The 27,730-nt window shown below is 35.2% G+C and overlaps 1 protein-coding gene across 3 annotated transcripts; it reads right to left on the bottom strand.

The window, feature by feature from the left end:
* Window positions 1-300: 300 nt before the first annotated feature.
* On the bottom strand, window positions 301-27,683 carry LOC306867290 (protein phosphatase inhibitor 2-like). Of its 3 annotated transcripts, XR_013784000.1 has the most exons (7): window positions 27,298-27,662; window positions 16,288-16,395; window positions 15,713-15,796; window positions 8,556-8,656; window positions 3,900-4,070; window positions 2,085-2,523; window positions 301-378 (listed from the first exon to the last, which is right to left on the bottom strand). XR_013784000.1 is itself a non-coding variant. In XM_079412888.1 (6 exons), exons 1-6 carry the CDS (start codon window positions 27,420-27,422, stop codon window positions 2,504-2,506), a joined length of 609 nt encoding a protein of 202 aa, XP_079269014.1. In that variant the 5' UTR covers window positions 27,423-27,683; the 3' UTR covers window positions 541-2,503. The 3 variants fall into 3 exon arrangements, 2 of the variants coding, with proteins under 2 accessions (XP_079269014.1, XP_079269015.1); XM_079412888.1 differs by lacking the exon at window positions 301-378 and having other exon boundaries at window positions 541-2,523; window positions 27,298-27,683; XM_079412889.1 differs by lacking the exon at window positions 301-378 and having other exon boundaries at window positions 541-2,520.
* Window positions 27,684-27,730: the final 47 nt, after the last annotated feature.

The raw sequence follows: 27,730 nt of genomic DNA on the forward strand, positions 1-27,730 counted from the left end.
CCCTTCCCTTCCTCCCAGGTCCCGTTTGACTCAGTCTACACCTAACAGTGCAGTTTCGATGCAGTATCAAAGATTGCATTAGATTGGCTCAGTATTTAATTCGTTCAGTAAATGCACTGGCTTTGTTTGTTTTTTTTAAGCTCAAAAAGTTCCTTATTTCCTGTTAATTTACTTCATGGATCAAGTTTGTGTTCGTTGCATGAATTCATTGTATTTGTATTATTTGTGTGAAATACTTCCATCTAGTGGATGATTTCTGACCTGCACTGATAACACTAAAATGCATTAAAATCTTTAAAAAACAATGTTTCTAATATACTGTTACACTTATTACTGTAAAATAATTGGTGTTTTGGAGGCTCTGCCAGTGTAAAGACCCTACAACAACAACAAAACAGGTAAATTAGCATACAAAGCAACTTTTTAAAAACATTTACATACCATTTTCAATAAATAAATCAAAAAGTTTATATAATTTAATTAAATTACGATATTTTTTGTAAGAGCGTGTGGCTCTCTACTTAAAAACAAATTCAAAAGAACAAGCTCATACCAACACTTTAATGACTCAAAAATATGCACATTTTCATTTGAACAACATGCACATCTCTTCAGGGAACGAAGCCCTTGAGGAGGAATACAATGGACACAGAAATGGTCAAATTACTCAAAACGCGTGAAAAAAAAAGAAATAAAGTTGAACATGAGCATAAAATCAACGCACTTGTGCTTGAGAACGTATGAATGTAGGATTAAGCTATATTTGACTTGATCATAAGAAGCCAGTGAGTCAAATATGAGCGCAATCCACGTCGATGACTGATGGGACACTGCTGGACGATTCCAGACCTTTCCTCTTTCTCATTAAAAATAGGTCACCAATTAAGAAATTAAGTGCTTTTGTGTTCAATGTGTCCAGCACTGTTTTTGAAAGATTGCAAGAACTGGCCAGATTTCCTGGCATCGCTCAGCCGAGTGAAAACACATTCACAACGACGGGAACATCTCAGAAACAGACCTCACACCCATGACTGTACGGTCTTATGTGGAGAATAAACACAGGCGCCAGAAAAGGCTCTACAGTGCATTCAGGCAGAAACACCGTGTCCATATATTTGGGTGAATTTCATAAAACCTGTCAACAACTTATTTAGTTTTTTCAGCAAATCAAAAGAACAAAAAAAAAAAAAGTGTTTATTTGGTTATTTCATTAAAATGATACACAAATTGAGTAATAGATTTGATATAATTTGAGTTATTTACTCATGCAATGCATCTGGATGTTTTATTCGTTCATATTACAGTAAAGAGGGGTGTTTTTGGTAATTAGTCAGAATAATTATTTTCATCTCATAACAAGTCATAATATTCTTTACAGTACATTAGTCAATATATTTGAGTTGTTGTTTTTTCGCATTACTGTAACAAGCCTGAATATATATATATACACATTCTTTATTTAAGAGTTTTTATTTATTAATTATATTATTTTATACATTACAGTAATGGGCCAAAATATTGTTTTGTATTATGGTAATTAGTCAAATTTTCTGTTTGCATTATAGTAATGAGTCATTTTGCATTCAAGTAATGATAATTTTGGATTAAAGTATTGATATATATATATTCTCCCTTTTGATTTTGAAGCCAAAATATGACCTAGACAAGTTCTTGTAAGGTTTTGCGGTATTCACCCATTTAGCATTGTTTTTAAAAGCAACCTACATATATTGTGTGAGTATTCATGACTATAAACTGATAAATGCACCAGAATAACGACTGTGATTTCAGAGGACAAATTGCTGGGTCAATATATCAAACTTATTTTTTTCTTTTATTTGTTACTACAGGATAATTATATTCTTCAGTAATCATAGAAACAAATAACCCCGTTATAATGCGTTTAGAAAAAAAACAAGAAAAGGCAATCAGAACAAACAAAGCTCAATAAGGATGTCAAGTCAATAACCGTCAGCACTGTTCAGCATCTATTAAAGCTTGTGCAGTTTCGGAAAAGCAACAGAGACAACCAAAGGGTTCAGTCTACTGATCAGTAGTTTTATATCTAGTTCTGTAATACTCACCTGTTAATCATACACAGGGCTGATTCTATTAGTGCCAATGTAATTAAACATGGTTTTCAGAAGCCATGCATACAGTAGAGCTCATGTGAGCGGTGTGTGTCAAAGCCCAAAACCACATCCGTCTCCCTTTCCCAGAGCATGCTGTTAATAAACCCAATAACGGAGAGTCGCTGGCCCCCCACACTCTCGCCACAGGAAGAGGGTGGAGTCCAGGCCTGGAGCGCTTTGATAACAGTCTCGTTTCTAGCGAGATGACAGTGGACGTTTGGCAAATGAGAGAGCTGGATGATATGTGTGGCATTGCAGTGTCGGTGGAAACATGGGGTGGAGGGGAATCCTGGAGCTGAACCGGTGACGATGTTGCGCCTTCCAGATGCTCATGGGACAAGGCAGGAGCTGATGGACAGATCTTGACATCCTTAGGAATCCAATGAATCTGCTGTAATGGATGGAGAAGTTACCATTTATTTCATTATATCAAAAACAGTTAGATTTTTTTTTTTTATTATTAATTATTTTAAATTTTATTATTTTTTATTTATTTAACATATATTTCATTATATCAAAAACAGTTAGATTTTTTTATATTCTTTTAAATTTTATTATGTTATTTATTTAAAACATCGCATTATATCAAAAACATTTAGATTGTTTTTTTATTCTTTTTATTTCTTTATTTACAATTAATTTCTTCATTTAGAATCTTTGTAAATTATTTTTAAATTTTATTTTTATTTATTTAAATTTTCTAAAGGAAAAGCAGGGCAAAACATATCACCAGAATAACAATATTTCCTAGACTATTTACAGAAAACAATATTTAAAAATATTTTGTAAAAAAAAAAAACACTACCACACACTAGCTTTCAACACTTTGGGGTTGGTCATATTTTAATATGCATTTTTTAATAATATAGTAAAAGTCTAGTAAATATTTTAATAATATTTTAAGTCCCTTATACTCACAAAGGCTGCATTTATTTGATAAAAAAGGACATTGTAAAAACTGTAATATTGTGAAATATTATAACATTTTAAAATAACATCTGTTTTCTATGTTAATATATATTTGATTGCTGTGATCAAAGATGATTTTCAGCAACATTACACCAGTCTTCAGTGTCACATGATCCTTCAACACTTTTTTTCTCCACACTTTTGAAGTGGTGTGTGTCATTTATTACACATTTAATAAACATATTTAGATGATTTGGAATTTAGAATTGTGTAATCTTTTGTTGGCACTGAAACCACCTAAAATCAGAACTAGAAACTTCCTTTATGAAAATAAAATAAATTATTATTATTCAATTAATTGAAATTATTCCAAGATCATAAATGCAATGAAAAATAAATTTGATCCTTTGTGGTCAATAAATTGGCCATAAAAGCCTACTATTCATCAAATATGATACATAATTTTTTAAAATTGAACATTTTGTCTGAAGGTTCAATAAACAGTTTGACTGAAAATAAACCATTTTTTGGACTATTATTTCATATGTCAAGATCTCTCCAGGGTTAAACAGTTTATTCAAATCACTAACCCCAAAACAGAGCAATAGCAATGCTCGACTTATCTAAGTTTCTGCTCTATTTTGAAGTATTTTATTCTAAACTGATCTTAAGAGAGCATCGGGAAACTCTTCCAGCATCTCAAGGGACCTCTAGTGGTCAACAGACCGTGCTTGAAGACTCTTCTTCCAACAAAGTGAAAAAAAAAAATCGATGCATCAGGTTTTGATAAACCATTAAACTACATGTACAGAACAGAGTTAATCACATACGGCTGATTAAACTACTGTGTTCGTTTACCATCTTGTGGGGGGTCGACGGTGATGTCCTCGGTCTCTGTGTCATCCTTCATCTCTTCGTCCTCGTCTTCCTCCTCTTCCAGCTCACTGGCGATGAGTTGTCGAGCTAGTTTAATGTTCATACCTTCATTATAATGCATCTTCCTCATCATCTGAAACTGCACCTTTCTGGCTGAGGAAAGACAAAGCACATAGAGCTCTAAACAAGAGAATCCACTGATACACTCTTCTCCTTCAACACACAGCCGGAGGTTAATTTATCACATATACATACAGTGGGGGAAAATAATTATTTGATCCCCTGCTGATTTTGTACGTTTGCCCACTGACAAAGAAATGATCAGTCTATAATTTTAATGGTAGGTTTATTTGAACAGTGAGAAACAGAACAAATAAAAATCCAGAAAAACGCATTTCAAAAAAGGTATAAATTGATTTGCATTTTAATGAGTCAAATAAGTATTTGATCCCCTATCAATCAGTAAGATTTCTGGCTCCCAGGTGTCTTTTATACAGGTAAGGAGCTGAGATTAGAGCACTCTCTTAAAGGGAGTGCTCCTAATCTCAGTTTGTCACCTGTATAAAGGACACCTGTTCACAGAAGCACTCAATTAATCAGATTCCAAACTGTCCACCATGGCCAAGACCAAAGAGCCGTTCAAGGATATCAGGGACAAGATTGCAGACCTACACAAGGCTGGAATGGGCTACAAGACCTTCGTGAGAAGGTGACAACAGTTGGAAACATGCCATGACAGCCAGTGTGGAATTGAATATATTTGAACAAAAAGTTGAGTGTTGATCATCTATTTAAAAATAAATAGTGATTAAATTCAAGTTTGGCTTAAGTTGTTAGGGCTAATTTGAACTTAATGTTAAAAGGCTCCCTATAGTTTTAAGCATAAGCTGAGGTAGTTTTTTAATCACTAAAGAAAATTTAAATTTAAACTTAAATTTTTAATTTAAATTTAAACTATAACTGAATGTATTTAAAGAAAGAGCAACTTCAGTAAACCACTATTTATAAAAAAAACAAAAAAAAAAAAGTTGAGTTTTTCCCTCTGCTGTACCGAAGTCATACCGAACCGTGACGTTAAAACCGAGGTACGTACCGAACCGTCATATTTGTGTACCGTTACACCCTTAGTTGTGTGCATTGCAATGTGTTATGTACAGTTGTGCTATTGTTCTGCTAATTAAACCTTCACACTCTGCTCTTTCTGGTGGAATGTGCAGTCACTGAAAATCAGCCACCAGGCTGCGCAGATATAGCCATGAAACCATAGACTGTTAAAAAAAATTAAAAAGACGTAGCGTACGTGACGTCACCCGTAGGTTTCTGAAGAGCATTTTTGAAGCTCAAAGTGGGCGGAGCCGGCCGTCGTCATCTTGGCAGCACGTCACTCCCAGATAATAATCGTCTAGAAAATTGTATTGGCCTGTGAGACTTTACGTTGGAATGGTTTCGGTCCTTTTTAACAAACCGAAAGATTTCTGTATGTATTAGACAAAACACTTCTTCTACTGCCCCTCTGTCTTGTGGCATTCCTCAGGGCTCTATTTTGGCACCGACTCTTTTTGTTTTATATATATATATATATATATATATATATATATATATATATATATATATATATATATATATATATATATATATATATATATATATATATATATATATATATATATATTTTTTACCTTTGGGGTTGATTTTCAAGAAATATGGCATCTCTTTTCACGTATATGCTGATGATATACAGTTGTATCTTTCGTTTAAACCAAATGGAGTAAATGCACCAGGAGATCTGTATGCATGTATCCAGGAACTAAAAATATGGCTTACAGAACGTTTTCTGATGTTAAATGAAGGCAAAACCGAAGTAATTCTGTTTGGACCCAGTGATGCTTTTAATGCTAGTAATTACAATCTTGGTTATTTGCATCGGTGGGTTACTCCTTGTGCAAAAAACTTAGGTTTTTGGTTTGATTCGGGCCTAAAGTTTGACAAACAGATAAATGGTGTAGTTAAGTCGTGTTTCTTCCATCTCCGCCGTCTGGCTAAATTGAAATCGTTCTTATCAACAAAGAATTTTGAAAAAGTAATTCATGCATTTGTTATTACCCGTTTGGACTAGGGATGTCAACGATTAATCGATGATCGATTAATTGTCGATAAGCGATGTAATCCATAAGAGCTATCGACGGTCGATTAAGCAGTTTCATTTTGGGGCTCGTGCGCAAAACACGTGCAATTATTTACTAATGTACGAACTACGCTTTTAATGTGATCCAAACTTTAAAAGTACATTAAAACAGATACAATACAGAGTTCTTTTTTATTGAAATGTAGTAATAAGTCATGTTCAATTATAATTTCCCTAGATAATTGTTGCATATCGGGCACTTCACTTTGACAGGGCTACGCACACACACGAGCAGGACCGGTACTATAGAGGCTATTCATTCATACAACTTGTTCATTTGCTCCTACGACATTAATTTGTGGCCACTGTCCAGGCTTCATTAATTTGTTCCCTAGAAAAGCCATGAATTTAAATGCGGGAGCAACTTAAGTCATAGTATCGAATTCTTAATTAATGGCCACGAAATCTTTCATTTCCCCCCACGTTTACCACAGTAAGAGATGCGAAAACAGTGATTTAAACAATAAAATAAACCTGCGAATCTAGAGGGTGAGACAGTGAGGATTTGGGAAAAGAAACAAATAATATTAAATTCGTGACCATCCGGCAAAACAGAACACAAAGTATGGCTTGATTTAAATGTAAGTATTGGACCAGTAAGGCCAATTCCTTTATTTTTGCTGTAGACTGTAAACATTTGGGTTTGACATCAAGAGATGAATATGAGACGAGAGATTAACATTTCAGCTTTTATTTACAGGTATTGTCATCTGGGTCTGATACACAACTTAGAAGATAGCACCTTTTGTTTGAACCCAGCCGTTTTTCATGTTACCACAAGTATTGGAACATGTGACTGACAGGTGTGTTTTGTTGCCCTGGTGTGTCTTATTAACTGATTATTCAAACAATAAATAGCACTGAATGTCTGTGCTCCGTTTCAGATCCGTGCAGACTGCATTTATAGTTATTTAGACGTGTAACCAACATGAAAACCAGACAGGTGTCTATGGGTGAAAAACCAGCAATTGTGAAGGTGGAAAACATCTGCAGTCGATGACAGAAACATTGTGACAGCTGTAAAGAAAGACCCTAAAACAACTGTTAGTGACATCAGCAACAACCTCCAGAGGGCAGGAGTGAAGGTATCACAATCTACTGTTCGCAGAAGACTTCATGAACAAAAGTACAGAGGCTACACCAGAAGATGCAAACCACTCATTAGCCAGAAGAATAGGAGACGAGCCTCAAAAATTCTGGGACAAGGTTTTATGGACTGATTTTATGGACCAAAGTGATGGAAAGGCTAAAGTTTGTAGAAAGAAAGGATGTGCTCATGATCCCAAACATACAAGCTCATCTGAAACGCATTATAGTACACATTACACAAGTAATCGCTTCTTCTGGGACAGGCTCATTAATCTTCATTAATGATGTAACATGATGGCAGCAGCAAAATTAACTCAGAAGTCTACAGAAATATTTTGTCTGACAATTTACAGAAAGATGCAACCAACCTGATTGGGAGATCCTTCATCATACAGCAAGATAATGACCCAAAACAGTGCCAAAACAACAAAGGAGTTCATCAGGGGCAAGAAGTGGAAGGTTTTAGACTGGCCAAGTCAATCTCCACACTTAAACCCTGCAGAGTATGCATTTTACCTGCTAAAGAAGAGACTGAAGGGAGTAACCCTCCAAAACTGAAAGAGGCTGCGGTGAAAGCCTGGAAAAGCATCACAAAAGAAGAATGCTAAAGTTTGGTGATGTCAATGGGCCACAGGCTTGATGCAGTTTACATTTACATTTAGTCATTTAGCTGACGCTTTTATCCAAAGCGACTTACAATTGCTATACATGTCAGAGGTCGCACGCCTCTGGAGCAACTAGGGGTTAAGTGTCTTGCTCAGGGACACATTGGTGTCTCACAGTGGATTCGAACCCGGGTCTCTCACACCAAAGGCATGTGTTTTTTATCCACTGCGCCATCACCACCCCAGTTATTGAAAGCAAAGGATTTGCAACTAAATATTAAGTCTTTTTCACTTTAATCTGTGTTAATTCTATCTGTTCCAATACTTTTGGTAACATGAAAAACGGCTGGGTTCAAACAAAAGGTGTTATCTTCTAAGTTGTGTATCAGATCCAGATGAAAATACCTGTAAATAAAAGCTGAAATGTTAATCTCTCATCTCATATTCATCTTTTGATGTCAAACCCAAATGTTTTCAGTCTACAGCAAAAATAAAGGAATTGGCCTTACTGTTCCAATACTTTGAGGGCACTGTATATTTTGGACTTTTACTAGGCAACGCTATACGTAGCCTAAGTGTTTTACTGTGCAACACTGCATATGACTGAGAAAACTGAGGAAAAGAGACAAAAGAAAGGGTTGCGGAGCAGTATGTTTGAGCCGCTGGCTGAAGGTGCGGTGAGCTGTGCAAATGTGCAATCAGTGTGAGAGGAACCAGAGGTGAATCTGAGGTCAGGAGAGACAGAGACACGTGTCTCACCTCGCTCCTCCGGACTCAACTCCTCCTCCTCTTCCTCGCTGCTCTCCTCCTCCGGCTCCTCCATGAAGCGAGATCCTGCGCCTTCCGCCGCTGCCGCCAGCCTGAAACAGACAGATGTCAAAAAGAGTTTGGGGTTTTTAGTTTTGATTCAGATATATTTGTATTTAGCATCAAGATATTATAATTTTTAGTTTTTATAAGTGCTGTCAAACGACTAATTGTGATTAATCGCATCCAAAACAAAAGTTTGTTTACATAATATGTGTGTGTACTGTGTATATTTATTATGTATGCATAAATACAAACATACAGAATATATTTTGAAAATATGTACGTGTATTTACATGTCTATATTTATATTCACATTTATATGATATATAAATGTATTTAATATATAAAAAACATTTCTGAAATATATACATGCATGTGTATTTATACATAATAAATAAACAGTACAAATATATATTATGGACACAACTTTTATTTTGGATACGATTAATCACTATTAATCCTTTGACAGCACGTGCTTTTATTTTTATATTTTCTGCTTTATTTTATTCATTTTTTAATGTAATATTTAATTCATTTAATTTTTGTTGGGTTTGTCACTTTTTTTAATGTGTCTTTATAGTTTATTCATTTTTATTTTAATGTTGGTTTTAGTTATTTTAGTGCATCAATGTGACACCAAAAAAAAAAAAAGATTAAAATGTATATTATTATATTACATAATATATCATAATTTGTTTGCATTTTCTTTTGCTTTATGAAGCCACATGCCTGTGGTTAAAAAATGCTTAATTTCCCATCATTTCCTGTGGCAGCACAGTAATGATAAAAGCATCAATTACACACCTAATGTGCACTGCTGTTGCACCAATGCTAAAAACCTTTCTGTCTTTGTCATGAAGTGAACAACCAATAAACATGTAATTGCCCAAAACATCCGTTTAACTCTGACCAAAATCATTTGATGCACATCATACTGTATCCATATTGACTTCTTATAAGTAGAAATCAACCAATTTGACTCAGATGACCTTCTCATTGCTTAATAAAACAACTCCGTGCAGCTAAATAAGTTTTTCATTAAACCTGGTGGTCTTTGTAGTATTTTCACTGTTAATGTGACCAGATATCTCAGGAGTAACCGGACACACACACACTGGCCCCAGTGAATGCTGGGTAGGAGAGCATAAAATACTTGTGTGCCTGAGGGAAACACAAGATAGAGTGGTGAAAGAACGACACAGTAGGAGGACGATGACGACAAAAGAGACAGCAGAGATACAGAAAGTGAAGGCGAGCGGGACGAAAGCAGAGCAGATGCTAGGAGGTTTGGGATGCTCTTCATGGCCAGCTTCAGATTGACTTCCAGGCCTGCAGCAGACAAACCACTCACTCACATCCATCTCAGAGCTTTTAAAGACATGGATCTAGATTTAAACATCCAAATCCTACATTAAAATGGACCTCTTCTATTCATTCTAAGTCTTTAAGTGCCTTTCTCTCAGGGCAAGAAAATCTATAAACATTCTGTTGAGAATTCTTACATAAAAGAAACATTATCTTAAACATTATCTTACACATAAACATTATTCCACCCTTTATGTAAATCTTTGCGGTTCCACATGCAAGACTCTGTGCCGACATGTTTCTCTGTATATCAGAAGCACATGGCGGCTTTTTTGGAAACATCAGCTGTGTTTCATCCAAAGATTCAAATTAAACTTGTGCATAAAACTGGAATATCGCATAAAACATTTGCGAATAAAGCCCCGTTTCCATCCAACGAGTCAAGGAGAACAAAATAGTCACTTCCTGGTAAACTGGCACTAAATAAATTTTGGTGTTTCCAAAATGCGCATAAAAATAGGTGGATGGAAACATGGCTACTGAAATGCCAGAAAAGCAGCGTGTTTGAGTCGAACTCCAAACAGAAGCAGTCAGACAGAAGACACTTCTGTGAAAGCAGTTAGCAGCTCTGCCTGAGTTGCTGTGACCGTCGCCTCTAGGCTGTGACGTGACATCTGTTCGGACTTCTGGTTGTTCATTGTTAACTACATTAAACTAACAAGGCGGCAGGAAACCAAAAATAATAGAAATACTCTGTTCTCAGAGTAATGAGCTTTCCTTACATAGGTTACTTAAAAGCACTCCATCACTGTGAATCCACTGATGTCAAGACAGACTTGACTGAAGTCACAAGAACGTGGCAGGAAGAGTGCAAAGGTTTGTGACCGTTGTTATCTCTCATGTTACCAAATAGTGTTGTCAAAAGACCCGGTACTTCGGTACCAAGTCGGTACTAAAAAAATTTAAATGTTACGGTACCACGTTTTCTTAAGTACCGGTGGTACCGTGTACCCGGTCAACCCGGTTCTTGACGCGCTTATCCGGAAGGTGCGCAGTTGCATCATCTTCATTAAAGCAATGAGACATGGCGACCGGTGGTGCTGCTGATGCGGTGGCTTTGAATCCACTTGTTGACAGGAAAGGAGGAAAGAGCCGCGTATGGAAATATTTTGGATTTGAGGCTGATGACCAGGGGAACATAATAGATCAACAAAAACCAATTTGCAAACGATGTCATCGAAGTTTTCTCTCAAAAGGAGGAAACACATCCAACTTAATAAAACACCTCAAAGACCGACATCCGGATCTAATGAAGGAGTTCAAGCAGGTAAGTTTCAATTTAATTTTATATTTATAGCTTCTGTTATAAATATTATACTATATTTTAATTTGAATGTCGGATTGAAATAAGCATCGCCATCTGCGTAGTTAATCGTTTGCCTAAGCGCGGTAGCCGTTATAGCGGCTACGCGAATATTAGAAAGTTTCTTTAACTATTTAATGCTCCTATAGCTTTTATTAGAGTAGGACATGACAGGAGGACATGACAGTATTTACTATTTTTACACACCAGAGGCTTTTAAATGACCTGTGTAGAGAATGTACAAATGTATGGTTAACATGTCCTAAATATCAGTCCGTCAGAAAAGCAGTTCTAGCTGGTTTAAAAAGTCCTTTAAAATTAAACAAACGCAGTTTGTCAAATTAAACACGTTTTATTGTTTTATCTTTATACCATTAATTTACATGACTTCATGTATCATCTAACATCAACTTACAGTTAGTGAACAATATATTTTTAAAACATTAATTAATTTGTGGAATGTTATTTAATACAAACACTTGGTCGTTCATAGTGCATGAAATAATGTCAACAGATAAAACTTTTGATTTTAAAAATGTATCAGTAAATTTTGAAATTAACCCTAAGAAGAATAATTGCTATATATAACTATTGTTTATTGTTAGGTCATGTTATCTAACAAATGGAATCTTATTGTAAAGTGTTTTTAATATTACAGTTCCCATATATTTAACAGTGATATCATATACACTTAATGTAATCTTATCTAAATTTATTATAAAACCTGAGGTTTATTTACTGAAAAGTTATATTTTAGCTAGTGTTGATGTAATGTTGCATTTGGTCAGACTCAGCCCATTGCTGAAGTATATTATATTTTCCTTTTACAGCTACAGGCAGAGGAAGACAATGAAACACCACAGCAAACACTGAAGCAGACAACAGTTACAGATGCTTTTCAGCGTCAGCAGAAATACGAAAAAAACTCACTTGAAGCAAGAAGACTGAACCGAGCAGTTGCTGAATTCATATGTATAGATCAAGTGCCTGTTTATACTGTTGAAAAATGTGGATTCCAGCAAATGCTTCATCACTTCAACCCAAAATACCAGCTTCCAAGCCGAAACTTTTTTATGTACACTGAGATTCCTCGCATCTACAATGACACCAGAGACCTCATAATCCAGCATCTCGGAGAGAAACCATTTTACAGCTGCACAACAGATCTTTGGACAAGTAGAACTGCAGACACTTTCATGTCTGTAACTCTGCAGTACATTAGTAAATCGTGGGAACTACAATCCTGGTGTCTTGGCTGCTGTGGTCTCAACACAGATCACACTGCTGAAAGTTTAAAGGAGGCCTTTGAAGAGAAACTTGAAGACTGGAAGTTGGACATTGTAAGAATGTCAGGCATCACAACCGATAATGCCACAAATAACAAAAAGGCCTTTGAAGACTACACCTGGATTCCTTGTTTTGGACACAACCTCCACCTTGCTGTAAATAAGGCATTAGAGATAAACCGGGTGTCCGCAGCGCTGTCAAGGCTTCGAAAAACTATCTCTGCCTTCACAAGATCACCAAAACTTTCACGCCACCTGGCCAAAAAACAGACAGATCTGTCCTCTCCAGACCACAAACTCATTCATGATGAACCCACTCGCTGGAATTCTTCATACGATATGGTGGAACGTTTCTTGGAGCAGCAGCAGGTTGTCTGTGCTGTGCTGGCTGAAGACAGGAAAAAATGGCATCTGATGCCAAAAGACTCGGACATTACAGTTTTAGAAACTGTTAAAGCAGTTCTTGAGCCACTCAGTCCTTTTACAGACGCACTTAGTGGGGAAAAACATACCACCCTGTCCTCAGTCTTGCCATTACTCTGGAAGATATATGAATGTCTCAGTCGTGAACAAACTGACTCTGCATTAGCCCAAGAGATGAAGGAAAAGATAACCGAGTATCTTCAGCATCGCTATGATGACCTGCAGCTGCAGCTTCTTTTGAACACTGCAACTTACCTTGATCCAAGATTTAAGAACAGCTTTGTTTCTCTTAAGGATGATGTAAAGCAAAGTCTCCTGGATGAGGTAAGGAAAATGGGAAATGATGGAAGCACATCAGGTGCTCAGGTGTCTGGAGACTCAAGTCAAGTCAGGCCATCAAAAAAATCCAAATCTGACCTGAAGCAACTGCTTTCTACCATACAAGGGGAAAAGAAAGAAAAAGGGGAACCAACATCCTCAAGTCAAGAACAGCTTTCTGCAAGTGACGAGTTAGATGGTGAGTTCTTGGTGTACGGTCAGATGCCTGAGGTCAGTGCTGAGGACGATCCACTTTCCTGGTGGAAAACAAATATGGGTACACTACCTCAACTATCAGAGTTTGCCAGGAAGTATCTGTGCATTGCTGCATCAAGCTGTTCATCTGAACGAGTGTTCAGTACTGCAGGGTATATTGTAAGCCCAAGACGCTCAAGACTGACTCAGGAACATGTTGATATGTTAGTGTTTCTTTCTGAAAATCTGGAAATGGCAAAAAAGTAACTTATAGAAAACTGTAGGCCAGTGTAGTTTTGGGTGAAACTTTAAGCTTGGAGTAAGTGACATTGTTTACATTTTTTATTTTGTTCTTTTCAATGCTTGTAATTTATTTAGTTATTTAATTAGGCTACTCAGATGTATACAATCCTTGTAAAGCCATGGTTTTGTTTTAATTTATAATAATATTTTAGGTTATAAAGTGTTGTTCAGTCATGGCATATTTTATTTAATTTATAAAAATGTTTAAGTTTATAAATAAGAAGAGTGTTATTCAGTCATGGCATATTGTTGTTTTTTTAGGTTTGTAATTTTTTTTTTTTTTCAATTTTCATACTTTTATTACTTAAAAGTAATAATTTGATAACTTTAAATACAATTTTAAATAAGTAGAAAGAATGCCATTGATTTTTTGTACATTTTGTTTTTGTTAAAATTTATTAATAAAAATAGTGCATTGTTCAATTAGCATGTTTTTGTGTTTTGCTTTGGTACCGAAATTGGTACCGAGAACCGTGGATTTTCACTGGTATTGGTACCGAATACTGAAATTTTGGTACCGTGACATCCCTATTACCAAATATTGCTTTTAGAAATCGATTTTGCTGTATTTCTTCTTGATTTTCAAATTGACTCTTTTACAGCTTTCAATGGATACTGTGCATTTTTACCCATCAAATGCTCTGTCAAAGCTTTATCCAGTGTGCAAGCAACATTTCCTTTTTTCAGAAAAGAGGGCTCTGTGCACGTTAGACTTCGTTTCATCCAGTGTAATGTAAATAGAAAAAAATACTGCACCAGTATTGCAGTATTTTAACACACAAACAAAAAAAAATTAAATGGGATGCATTTCAGCTCTTTGAAAGTAAAAAAACAGTTGTCCAATTATCAGTATTAAGCCCCGTTCACACCAAGCACGCCAACTATGAAGATAATGATAAAGATATAGTTCTAAAAATCGTTCTCAATATTAAAGAATAGTAGAGTCCACACCACAAATATAACGATAGAAACGATATCATTGCAATCACTTTCAGAATGATTTTTCTCCAGCTGATGAACGACACAAACATTGACAGCCAATCAGAATCCATCCTGCTATAACGAGCTTGAGAAATTACAGCGAGTGTGTGCTTATAGACAATATTGTTCGCTGGTGTGGACGCTAATATAGTTATCTTTATAGTTACCATTCTTGGTGCGAAAGGGGTTTTACAATAATAATAAAAAAAGTGATGTGTTTCTTCAATTAAAGGCAATTTTAAGCCCCAGAATTCGGTTTTGATTAAATGACTCAACATTATGTTTTTTTTTTCAAATTAAAATTATTTTAGAAGTTGTTTTTCATGCCTTTATGCATGTATTTATTGTTATTATTATTTCTTTTTTACATTCTTAAATCGCCTTTTAATGCATAGATTTTTCTGGTTTTACCCTTGGCTCAAACACAGACTTCTGATCTTATATTATATTATATGCGGTTTCATACAAATTATAAATATTCACCACTACTACCATCTTACCACCTTTTTCCAAAAGTACTAGTGCACTTAGAATGCAAACTTGGGTCCTTTTCCAATCCCTGTACGGTTTTTAATTAAAAAATTTTTTACATAAAGATCACATTTTCATTTGCATAAAGACTGAATACCAATCCTAAAGATGCGTGCTTTGAACTATTCTGACCCACTGCTGCCCGAAACACTTGAAGAAGACAGGGTGCCAATGAGGGAGTGTCCAAAAGATTCATTATGGTTCTGGTCAAAAACAATAAAATATACAAAATAGTAAAAGCAAGTGTTTTGTTATTATTAAGAAAGTAATTTGCTGTGAGATTCTGTGATATGGATGGAGTATAGGAGGGGTGTCACACAAATTTTGGAACCTAAATTATTTTGAGAATCCCTCCACCACCCTTCCATCCATATCAGAGACCGCAATCATGCATCACCTACTTCTTAGCGAGGTCATCTCCTGGTAGAACTGTGTTCCCGTCCGAATCGCTGAGCGCCCCCTCATCCTCGTCATCACCAACCATCCTAAGAGGGACAGGAGATTTTTGGCCGATAGCCCAAAGGGAGAAAGACAGAATGGCCCTTTCCGTAAATTTGCCCTGTCATATTGAGTTGCACCCTCAGTGCTGGCCTTGTATTTTGCAGACAGGGCAGTAACATATCCAGAGAGCAGAGCAAAGCTTTGAACTACACATTTTCACAATCCACAGAGCCTCAGCAAGAGATCAGATCTTCAACAATTACTGGTCTTCAAACTGTAGCTTAAATGAATGCAGTGTAATCTACAGCTTATCATCCATATCAGTGCATCCCTACTTAAGTAATTTATAGTTTATTTTATTTTCCTAAATTATTGTTTTGTTCATTTAAGCACATTTTTATTTTCTTATTACGTTTAATACAGTGGTGGCAGCTTCACTCCTGAATCCACAAAGTAGTACAACCACATTAGAATTGATATATTTATACAGATATAGTCTAAACAGAATGAATGTCAAACTTTGTGTGCTGCTTACCTGTTGTATGGCGTGCTGGGCTCGTCTATCTTCATCAGCCCATAGTCCTTGTCTGCTGGGTGATATGTGGCCAAAATGTTCATTTCATCCCATTTCTGTGACTTCTTCCTATAAGAACAGACAGAAACACAAACTTAACATACAATTATAGATTAGTTATTAGCCCTGAGGCAAATATTCCCACTGAGATCTGCTACTTTAAACGAAGGACTCTGCCCCACTTTGAAACTTTAAGAAGTACCTCGGAAACAGCGGACAAAAAATAGCACCAAGTGGCATACATTGCCAAATATACTGAGCCTTTAGTGACATAAATGATAAGATTGGCAGACAAGGCCCTCTTTCATGTCTTAAGTAAATGTTTCCCAATGCATTAAACGCTATAGTAATGTTACAGTGTTACACCTACCTAGTGCAGTTTTGTAATGCAGATCACAAATTACAATTAATCTCAACCGACTGCCTTTCAAACCGATGGACAATGCATTTGATGCATAATTATGTAGCCAATACCAGCATGACGGGTCAGAGTGGGATGGTTTTATTTGAGAAAAGTTGTTTTAGAGGCAGGATCATTTAATTTAGATAAGATTAAAAAAAAATAGATTTTTTCTATAGAATATGAAGTACTGATAATCTGTTGTCTGTGGCCCCGTTTACACTAGTGCGTTTTCATTTTATAACGCATATCTTTTGCTACGGTTGCGCTTAACGTTTACACTACTCGAGGTTGAAAACGGAGACTTTTGAAAACGCTGCAGACCCCGTTTTAGTTTGAAAACTCTAAATAATAGAGAATCTACCTATATAAAACTATGGTTGTACCTGCATGAATGGTCACATGACATGCGTTTTCGGTTGTGCAGTGTAAATGGAGATCGTTTCTGAAACGCAGCGGAAACACCAGTGTAAATGGGGATAGTTTTCATTCTAAAATGCCGTTTTAAAACCAAAACGCACTAGTGTAAACGGTGCCTGTATGATCAGGAATTAGAAGTAAATGGAATCACTTTCAAATTCATTTTGAATTGAAGAATAAATCAATACAATCTTTCACATTTTGGTTGTATAATAAAATAGTCACAGTTGTTACATTTAACCAAAACTTTAAGTTTTTTTTTTATAATTTAAATAAAATATAAATATTAGGTAAACAACATGAACTTAAACAAAATAAACAACAACAACAAACTCGCTGAAATAAAATAAATTAGCAAAATTACTAAACTAAAAGGCAGCGGCTATTTACACTAAGTGCCAATAGCATATTTTTTTTAGTGATAGATACTAAGTGCAAATAGCGATGGATGCTATTTACACTATGTTAAAATAGCAAGAATTTCTGCTATTTATACTACTTATTGCAAATAGTGGCAATTATCTGCACCTCGGTACAGTACATTATAAAACAGTACGCGATAATAGCGTATTGAGTATAAATTACAGTTTTAATTCAAATTATTAAATGCATGCCACCTTATTGGGACAATAAAGCACTCCCTACACCTACCCTAACCAATACTTTATTTTCAACGTTTTGATTATTTCCTTCATTTTTATTGAAAATAAATGCCTTTATGAGATTTGAAAAGGGAGAAAAAAAAGTTTGGCAAAAGGAGGCTCGAACTCGGGTCGATCGCATCAAAAGGCATGCGCCTTACCGTCTACGCTAGGGATGCAACGATCCCATTTTTCAGAACCGATCCGATCCCATCCCGAAAATTCTGAGTATCCGCCGATACCGATCCAATCCGATACCAGCGCAGTTTTTATTTTTAAATCGATGGATCATTTCTATTCTTCTGTGTGTTGACCTGATCGTCACTCTTTTGGGTGTTAAACACAATCTACTACATATAGATAACTTAATTTTAATGAAAAATTACAAATTAAAAAATATATAATCATTATCTATGACAAAAATACTATTATAAACTAGGTTAGTGGATAATTCAGCAGCAAAGGTAGCCTTCTCTAGAAAAATCATGGGTGCACAATAATTTTATAAAACCTAGTGAATTTTTTTTATTTACAAATAAAAATGTGAATGTAGGACTAAATCTTATAAAAATCTAATAAAAGGACACCTCATTTACTGTATAATGTCTAGGGCTGCCACTAACGACTTTTTATTTAGATTAATCTAACGACTAATTTTTCAATTAATCGATTAATCTAACGACTAATTTTTCAATTAATCGATTAATCTAAACGACTAACTTCCCACAAAAAAATGAACAATTTTACTTAAAAATATTTTAAACCAAATGAAATCCAAATTTCTATGAAATCCTTTTTTAAAGCAAAAGTGAAGTGCAACAGAGTGCAAGAAGCAAGTGTCCATCTCATAATCACTGAAATCACAGTTCAGTATTATAGTGTGAGAATGACAACATATCCATGTGTTCTAATCTAATAATAATACAATTATAATCAAAAAACACTTTTTAAAGAAGTATTTACCACAAATATTATTTACCAGAATTTATTTAGGTGAAAAATGTAAATGTGCAGTATTTCTGAAAAAATACTTTTTTTATATATATAAAAATCAATCAATTGGAGATGCTTTTTATTATTAAAATTTAATGAACAATTCAAATGGAATCCAGAAAATAATGGAAAACAGAGTCTGCTCTCGCTCATGCGACACCGTTTTACACAGCGCTGGGAGATACAGTGAAGAAAGGAGTCGAATTCGGCGCAGAATTCTGTTAAAAGCTACGGATATCAGAACAAACACCACTGATGTGGACACCAGGAAAAACATTGTTCAATAAACACAAATCTCCACCATTCACCATGAATTTAACATAACTACAGGAACAATTTGTGGCAGAAATGGTCTAATGTTTTCGAGTGTTTTTAAATGCTTCACATAACTTCTCCCAGCACTTCAAAGCTTTAAGTATTACCAAATTTGAAAGTTTTTTTAATGTGATGACATTATTTGTTCATCCTTCATAGGTTGCCTCCATTTATAAAACTAAAAGTTTCATAATGTAGGAAAGCAAAAACTTATTTAAAAATAAAAAAGATATTAAATTACCACTATATGGCTGCAGAGACTTATAGGCTTATTAGCCATTTCCACTTCCTATTTAGACCTTATGAATGACAGTAATAAAAGTTAATTTTATCTGCATCTCACCTACCCAGACAGCACAAGTAAATCTGTAAGACGTCTGCTAAAGATCTGGGAAACATCTGCCTTGTAATCTGATAAACGTCTCAGAAGCAGTTTTACATGCATCCTAATAAATGTCTATTTGACATCTGACAGGAAACGTTTTAGAGATGTATATTGCAGATGAGCAAACACTCTAAACAATACGTCTTGCATATGTAAATGCAGACATCAAATAGATATCTCCGAGATGTGCATGTGCGGTAAGGGTGAGTGCTTTACTGTCAGGTGCTGGTGCCACCTTCTCTAGAACTTAATGGCACTGGTGTCCTCAAGTGTTAGTCTAAAAATTATAACAATGTTAGATGAATGTTGTCCATGGTATATTTTCACTGCAAAACAATAAGAAATGCAGCAAATATCACCACAAATTTTGAGAAAAGCCGCAGCAAAATCAGTCATTTTAGGCTGCAAAAAAAAAAAAAAAAAAGTCCAGTGAAATCCTGGAGGAACTGTTTAATAAACACAATTTAATACTTAACACTCTTGGCACCAAGTTCCTTCCAAAAGTGATGCATTTCTTAATGGTCTATTCAAGGATACGCATCTAATGCACAGACAGGGAGGAGAGTATTTGACCGTATAGACCATCAATAAGTCAGTGTTACAGCAAAGCTAAAGTACGACCACAATCAATCGATTTTGGCCTTAGCAGCTGCAGACTGTGCCACTTTACAATACCTCAAGCAGGTTAAACTCTTACACGCTACAGAACCGCAACTAAAACAACGACTTTTGTCATTCAAATCCATCCTGATGAAAACTCTGCGAGTGCATTTGGTGACATGAACGCAGTAGACTAGATCACTAATGCTCCTGCAGTAGCAGTCAAATGTGCCAACCCACATGGAAGAAGAACAGTTACACAACCAGCGTTTGGATGAGGTGCTGCGCTACAAAGCCAGTGTGGAAATCCACTCAAGCCTGAATTAAAATGGCCATTTTTCACCATAGCATTTCAAAGAACTGTTGTTTTGACAATAGGATTATTTTTAGGTCTCTTTTATAGAGGTCTTGGATGCAATTAATGCAAGATTTACCAACAGAAAGATGAACATAGCAGGGCAGAGGACCAATTGAGCAATGCTTATCTCCTCAGAATGGATGTTCATGTTCCCTCGCTAAATAATCAAGAGATTAGTTTCACACAGGAAAAAGTCCTGGAAAAACAACAGTTCAGGTAAAAATAAGATCTACAACATGGTACAGGATATCCTCCTCAAGTAACAAAATAGTTGCCAAAGTAACATGGCTCTCCTGCTACTGCAGGTGTTTGAGAAGCTAAACATATTGTTAGGAAAATAATGCCCTCATATTCATACTAGGGCTGGGCGATATGGCGATATTATCGTATATCGACAATGTCTTGTAAGTATCGCGATGTCAACAGTCAGGTAAAAGACCATTACCGATTTTATCAAAAAAAAAAAAAAAAAGACAAATGATAAACCTAGTAAATTGCAAAAATTATAATAATAATTTACATGACCCCATAGTCACCACACAGGTCTTATAATAATTATATTATAATTACTATAAATTCTTAATTCATTTGCAACAAAACTTTATAGTTTTGCTGCAAACAGATAAAGGCATTACAGTACTAGCCTAGGCCTATCTCAGCTCGCCCCTCAACATGCACGCGTTCGGAGATTCGGCAGCCCAACACTGAAAATTATATTGTGGGCGTTGTATTTTGATTCATAAAATAAAAACTATAAAAATCTAAATACAAAAATTAAATTTAAATGACCCCCGCTTCTAAATAAAAAGCAGTTATTTTGATTTAGTTAAAAACGGGCCAAAAGAGACCTCTGAACTAGGCTACCGGAAAAGAAAAACTTCAAAGTATTTGCTCAGAATTCGTTTTTAATCCCTGCATGATTTTATTCATACATGACAAATATCAAATAGCCTACGTTATAGCTTGACTACAAGTTTAAAAACAACGCAACAATTGTTATATTTAAGGAAATTAAACTTGCCTTCATGAAATGTCTACACAATGTCTAATGCCAAAAAAACGAGAAACATCGAAAAATAGGCATATTTTATTCAAAATATTAAATGAATGAATGTGGCATTTATTAAATGACCTCAACATGCATTTATCATTCTTACAATCACCGCCAGAATGTCCAACTTCACCATAATGAACTTAAAATTGGGTTCTATTATTTTTCCTCAACAGTTCTCCTCACAAAACGAAATTCATTTCAAACACAAATTTGATAAGAACAGAATGGAAATTATTAGCAACACCAACATAACAGTCAAGCTAATGTTTTCTGTTAGTTTAAACACAAATTAAGAAATAGTTACATTAATGTGTCAATAATTAAGACCAAACTGAACATGTGTGGTGCATGTCGGCAATGTTGTCTCGGCCGGGGCGGGGCGTGGTGGAGATGGGGCTTGGGTAGACGATATTAACGGATATTGCGATATTTTTTACGGTGATTATCGATAAGATATTTTTTACATATCGCCCAGCCCTAATTCATACAGGATAAAGGTGGGACACACTAAAGAAGTACATAGAGAGTAAAACGCACAGTCACAGTCAATATTTTTTGGCATCCGTAAGACGGAATCACTGAATTTGAACAATTTCCAAAAATGTGATCCTAATTAATTCTGTCCGTCAATCACATAAATCCATTGTAAAATATATAAGCCAAAATGTTCAATGACAATGAACCTGATTCAGTAGTTAAAATACATGAGGTTTTGTAATAAATGCTATTTTTATTTAAATAATTTTTCTAATGCATTATTAAAATACATTTCGTAAAAAATAAATGACAAATAACACCTGTTGTTAATGCGGTTTAATTGCAAATTTAAGCCTTTGCATTTCTTCATAGCCATATATATGTATGATATTTCATTTAAGCCTACTTTGCTTTCATTACACTAGGGCTGCACGATAAATCGAAATGAAATCGCAATTGTAATTAGGCAAAAGTTGTGCTAGTCATGCGCATCTTTTCGTCCGAAGGCCAGAGGGCGCTCTCGAGCTGAAACCCCAAATACGCCCCGCAGAAGAAATCCAGGAAATCCCGACAGCGGTAGCTGAATAAACAGAAGATTTAACTGCTTTCATTGATTCGGTGTGACTAATAAACACACGACTACGACAATATATGGTTTATCTGAGTTCAGGGATCAACGCGAAGGATTTTTTCTACAAATTTTCACTGGCCCTGCCACAAAAAATAAAATAGTTGCTGTTATCATTGTTTTTGATCTATGCGATCTTGTATTCTAATAAATAAGCTTATATGACACCATTATTTTAGATATCAATTTCAATTTTAATACCACACAAAAATCACTAGCCAAAAATAAACAAATATAAAGTTTAAGCATTATTATGTTGGGGGCGTAACTATTAGTGATCCCGACTGTTACGTATCATTTTCACATGCTTTCAGATAGAGCAGCATTTACTATAGAGCCGTAGTTCACTGAGAAGCTACGCAAACAGCTGACATTATCACGAACGATTTCTTCAATTTCATAATCGCGCGATTAAATCAGACTGCGATTATGAACGCGGTTTCGCGTAGCTTGTCAGTGAACAACAGCTCTGTGTAGTAAATACTGCTCCATCTGAAAGCATATGATGGAGATTTACTACTAATCACAGAACTGGCTTTACTGACTAGATGTGCATGATGATCACATTCAATTAATCGTTCAGCCCTACATTACACCTAATAATACAATCACTGAACATTTACATTTTGTTGTGCTTATTTGATTAATATTTAACCCAACTGCAGTAACTTCGTCTCTAAAAATTACACAAAAACTAAACAACAGCTGGCATTGTTTTGAGTAAACAGTGACTAAGCAGAGATTATCTTAAATAACAGTCACCTGAAGTCAGTTGGTATTATGTGTAAAAATTTTGATCAGAGCATGCGTACTAAATTACTAAAACTGTTTGCTCTGTTTACTTACTATTTTGCCTGTTGCATGATAAAACTGAAAAATCTCATAGACTTGCACTGAAGGAGGGACCCGTGCCATATCTGAGACCAAAATATCAGAGACTTGGGGCTTTGCCAGTGAACAAAATGCCCTAGCAACTGCATAACGCACCAGAAGCACTTCGAACACGTGATGCTCGCTGTGTTTTCAGCCTGTGTGCCTCGTGAGTACATGATCTGAGAGTCAGTTTATGAGCATTTTACAGTTTCTTTTGAGAAAAACTATCGTCATATCATATGCAAACAGATACTTAAATGTCTTTACAGCAACCTGCCAAAATAAAAGTTTAACTTGAAGACCTTGAGACAGAAATAGATTACTTAATGTAATGATTAGGGATGCACGATATTATCGGAATCGGCCGATAATGGCTTTAAATGTAAATATCGGCCTGATATGAACAATTATGCCAATATGTCTTGCCGATAAGAGAAATACATTAACTCACAAGTTCTCAGGGTGTGCTAGTGATTAGATCACATCAGCAGTGTGGCTCATTCTTGAAGAAAAGTTTTGTCTAAATGATGATTAGAATCACTGATTTAGATCGCTGAACTTAATCTGTGAAAGCACGTACAGAATGACGCGTTCGATGTATGATAGAGTACACAGTAACAGCACGTGCAGCGGCAGCAGTGACAGCCTCCCCAGGTCCTAACGCCCAGTCAGTTAGGAGGTTTAATCTTTAGGGGGCGCTGTTGGCCTACTTCTAATTAAATTAAAAGTAAAATAGCCTACACAAATAACATTTAGACTGTGTTTCTGATTAAATAAAGCAGTAATTGATGTCATAAAATAATGAGTATGTTTTAATTTAATGGTCAGAAGCTATACTTTAAATGAAAAAAAAAAATCACAAACATGACACTTGTAAATTAAATAATTTTTTATAAACTGATTTATTCATTAATCTGTAATATGTTTTATTTTTTAAACAAATCATGAGCTCTAAAAGACTTTCAGAATTTTTACAAATGTTAAATCCTAAAATGTTAGTGTTAACACTGCATCTTTCTGGGGGAAAGAATGCAGCAATTGATAGTTTATTTATAGTTATTTTCAAAGCTTCAATGTACTGTCAAAAAAACCTTCCTTTTATATTTAATTGTATTAAATAAGTTCTTGTTAAAAACTAACCAAAATGAAAACATAATTTTCTTATAATTTCTGCACAGGAGAGACTTGGTGTTGTTTCCAAACAAAATAAAATATATCGGTATCTGCATCGCCCAAAATTAGATAAAAAATATCGGCATATCGGCAAAAACTCAATATCATGCATCTCTAGTAATGATAGTACTACTAGTAATAATAAAATAATAAAAGTGTCATTAAAACATTACTATTTAAGGAATATTTACCAGAAAAAGTATTTACCAGAATTCATTTACCAGAAAAAAATTGTAAATACAAACTGTATTTCTAAAAAAAAAAAAAAAAAAAAACACTAAAAATAATCTTATATATATATATATATATAAAATCAATTAATTAGGGATGCTTTTCCATTATTAAAATTTAATTAAACCTTTTACCTGGCATCAATAAAATTAATGGAAAACATAATTTGGTAAAAAAAAAACTTAATTTGAGGGGAAAAAAAAGTAAACATTTTATAGGGCCTTAATTTTATTTTTATTTTTATGTTAAAATGTTAATAAATTTGCCATGCTTTTTGATTATTTTTCTAACTGCAATCCAGAAAAATTTACAGAAAAATTTAATTTTGAAAAAAATAAACTTTTTTTACAGAATTTGAAAAAAAAAAAAAAAAAAAACATATTTCATAGTCCCCTACCAGCATGCATTTTAGTTTCTCTCACGCTGCAGCAAAGCATTTACATTTAATGGTATTAAAAAAAAAAAAAAAAAAAAAAAAAAAAAAACTGTGTGTGAATCTAAATGAGCAACTTCGATTCCATAGCGACTTATATAATGCAGCTCATTTCAGATGATAAAAAGTGGCATATTTTGGAAACTAACAGTAGTCCCTGTAGATCCGAGTAAAAGTGATGATTAGCGGTTATCCAATATATTGTCAAGGTCAATAAATTGAACAAAATGTGGCATTTTTTTAATTGTCAGCATCAGCCGCGTTTTCCTGTTTGGCCGATGTGTCAGAAGTGGGTCTTTTATTTTGACACTGTGAACACCAGATCCTGTTCTTCATCTACATTAGTTTACTACCGCTTTTCAACATTTCTGTTATTATTCTATTACCATTATTAGATTTTTAATATACATTTTAAATAAACACTTTGGCATCAATCTTTTTGTTGTGGGACAAGAGAAATAGTATAATGATATACTACAATGAACAATACCCCCGTTATCGAGTAGTGCGGTGCATCATTGAATACATTTTTTAATTTAGTGACTGCAGTCAGCTCAGCGGTCTCACAGGACAGGAATTCTGTAATAAGTGCCATTCTTACAGTGTGTCCTATTTTCCTAAGAGTGGGAGAGCTGGATTCAAGAACAATGTCTTCTGGCGAGAGAGGAAGAGGAGCGAGGAAGCCGGCAAAGTATCGACACAAGCCATACTGATAACACAAGCCCTCCAGAACCAGGAGGTTTAGGACTTCCTTTATCAACGTTTCTCAACATCAAAATTTGGTCGACCTAAAAGAACAAATCAATACATGTGCCCAGTATTGATAAAAGCCAGTCGGCTCAGTTAACAAGGAAATGGGATCGGCATTATTTTGGTTGCGTCCTTGACATGAGACAACTTCTCTGACCTCCAGGAGAGAAAGTGCATCAGCAGAGAGAGACACATCCACGACTCCTAAGAGTGTCTCTGGACGAGTCAATGTCAAAATGAATGAGATCGATTTATACACGCGCCAGAAATCACTTTTCTAATTTTACACGAAAGCCAGACTGACAAGTGCTGTTAATCCACCTTTGTGTTGACATGTTTTGGCTTGATTTATCCAACGTAACAAACATGTATTTTTAGATTTTCTTTAATTACCAAATAAATCCTTTAAAGATATCAATGCTGGGGCCGTCGTTTCATCCCAAAGCCAAAAGAAAGAAAGAAAAAATTACGCATAACAATAAGTCTATTTTTAAATCCAGTGTTATTGATACACTATTTTTAATTATTATTTTGAATCGTTTTTTTTATTTGTATATTCTATAGTTCAAGTTCTATCTAAATTTAATGTACTTTTTCCCGTTTTATATATATGCAGTGTTATAATCATGAATTTTAAGTTTGTAAACGGAAAAATATTCTGATTACTACATTTACACACACACATATATATATACATATTAGTATTTATCAGTAATAAAAACAAGAACTTTAACCAGAATTCTGGCTTAAAAGTAACTAACGAAAATGAATGTAGCAAAGTTTAATTTCCTAAATTTATTTTTGGGGTGAAATAAGTCTCACGAATGCTCTTGGAAGTTAATGCTTAACAAGTGATGAAATCACATTTATTATTATTTTTTAATGTACAGGAATTGATTTTAAGAAATGTCCAACCGTCTGAATGTCCTATTCACATTTAATTGAAATGTCTGTATATAACAATACTCTTTTAAAATACTTTTTAACGTCAAAACACCAATGTTGTTACATAATTTATACGTTTGCTATTTAAAAACAAAAACACTTTTGATAAATGTGAATCCATATTTCAAATACACCATTGAGCGGTGAATATATATCCAGCTTGACATGAGCGCTACTAACCCAGTAACCAGTTAAACTCGACCCAGAGGACTGGTTAAGTGTACTAGTTCAGGTCGCTGTCAGAGTTTGATTGACAGGTGCTGTCTGGAGACTTCGCCTGATGTTAGTTACTCACTGTGGGTCGTCTTCAGAGACGAAAGGGGCTCCTGGTTCTGGGGTGTCCTGGACTGGCTCTTCTGGTCTGGCTTTTATACTGGATTTGTTCTTCAGAATCCCTTTAATGGGTCGCGGTGCTGCCATAACCGTCAAACCCACCCACAACTCCTGTTTTACACTGTTTACGCCTCAAACAAACGCCCAAAACACGCCGAGGCGCTTCAGAAACAACACCCGGGCCTAGTTTACGAGCCGCTGGTGTGTTGCTTGCCCACGACTGAAAGTTAAACGCTGTTTGTGACTAAAGTTTGCGACGGTTGATGACTTGATTTCTGCCGGAGCTCTCGCACTTGCAGCGAGGAAAGGAAATAGGGCGCCGCAGTCAGTCTCGCGGTCGCTGTTATCGCGGGAGTTGCAGTGTGTTGCTATAGAAACGGAATTCTAACGTGTCA

The sequence above is a fragment of the Barbus barbus genome (assembly GCF_936440315.1).
Source record: "Barbus barbus genome assembly, chromosome: 49".
Classification (NCBI taxonomy): domain Eukaryota; kingdom Metazoa; phylum Chordata; class Actinopteri; order Cypriniformes; family Cyprinidae; genus Barbus; species Barbus barbus.

Bases quoted from the DNA above. Each gene is read 5' to 3' on its own strand.
- LOC306867290 (XM_079412888.1), bottom strand. From the start codon at position 27,422: ATGGCAGCACCGCGACCCATTAAAGGGATTCTGAAGAACAAATCCAGT. The intron at 16,396-27,297 runs GTGAGTAACTAA...CTGTTCTTATAG, and splicing joins GTCTCTGAAGACGACCCACA to GAAGAAGTCACAGAAATGGG. The intron at 8,657-15,712 runs GTAGGTGATGCA...TGTCTGTTTCAG, and splicing joins GGAGATGACCTCGCTAAGAA to GCTGGCGGCAGCGGCGGAAG.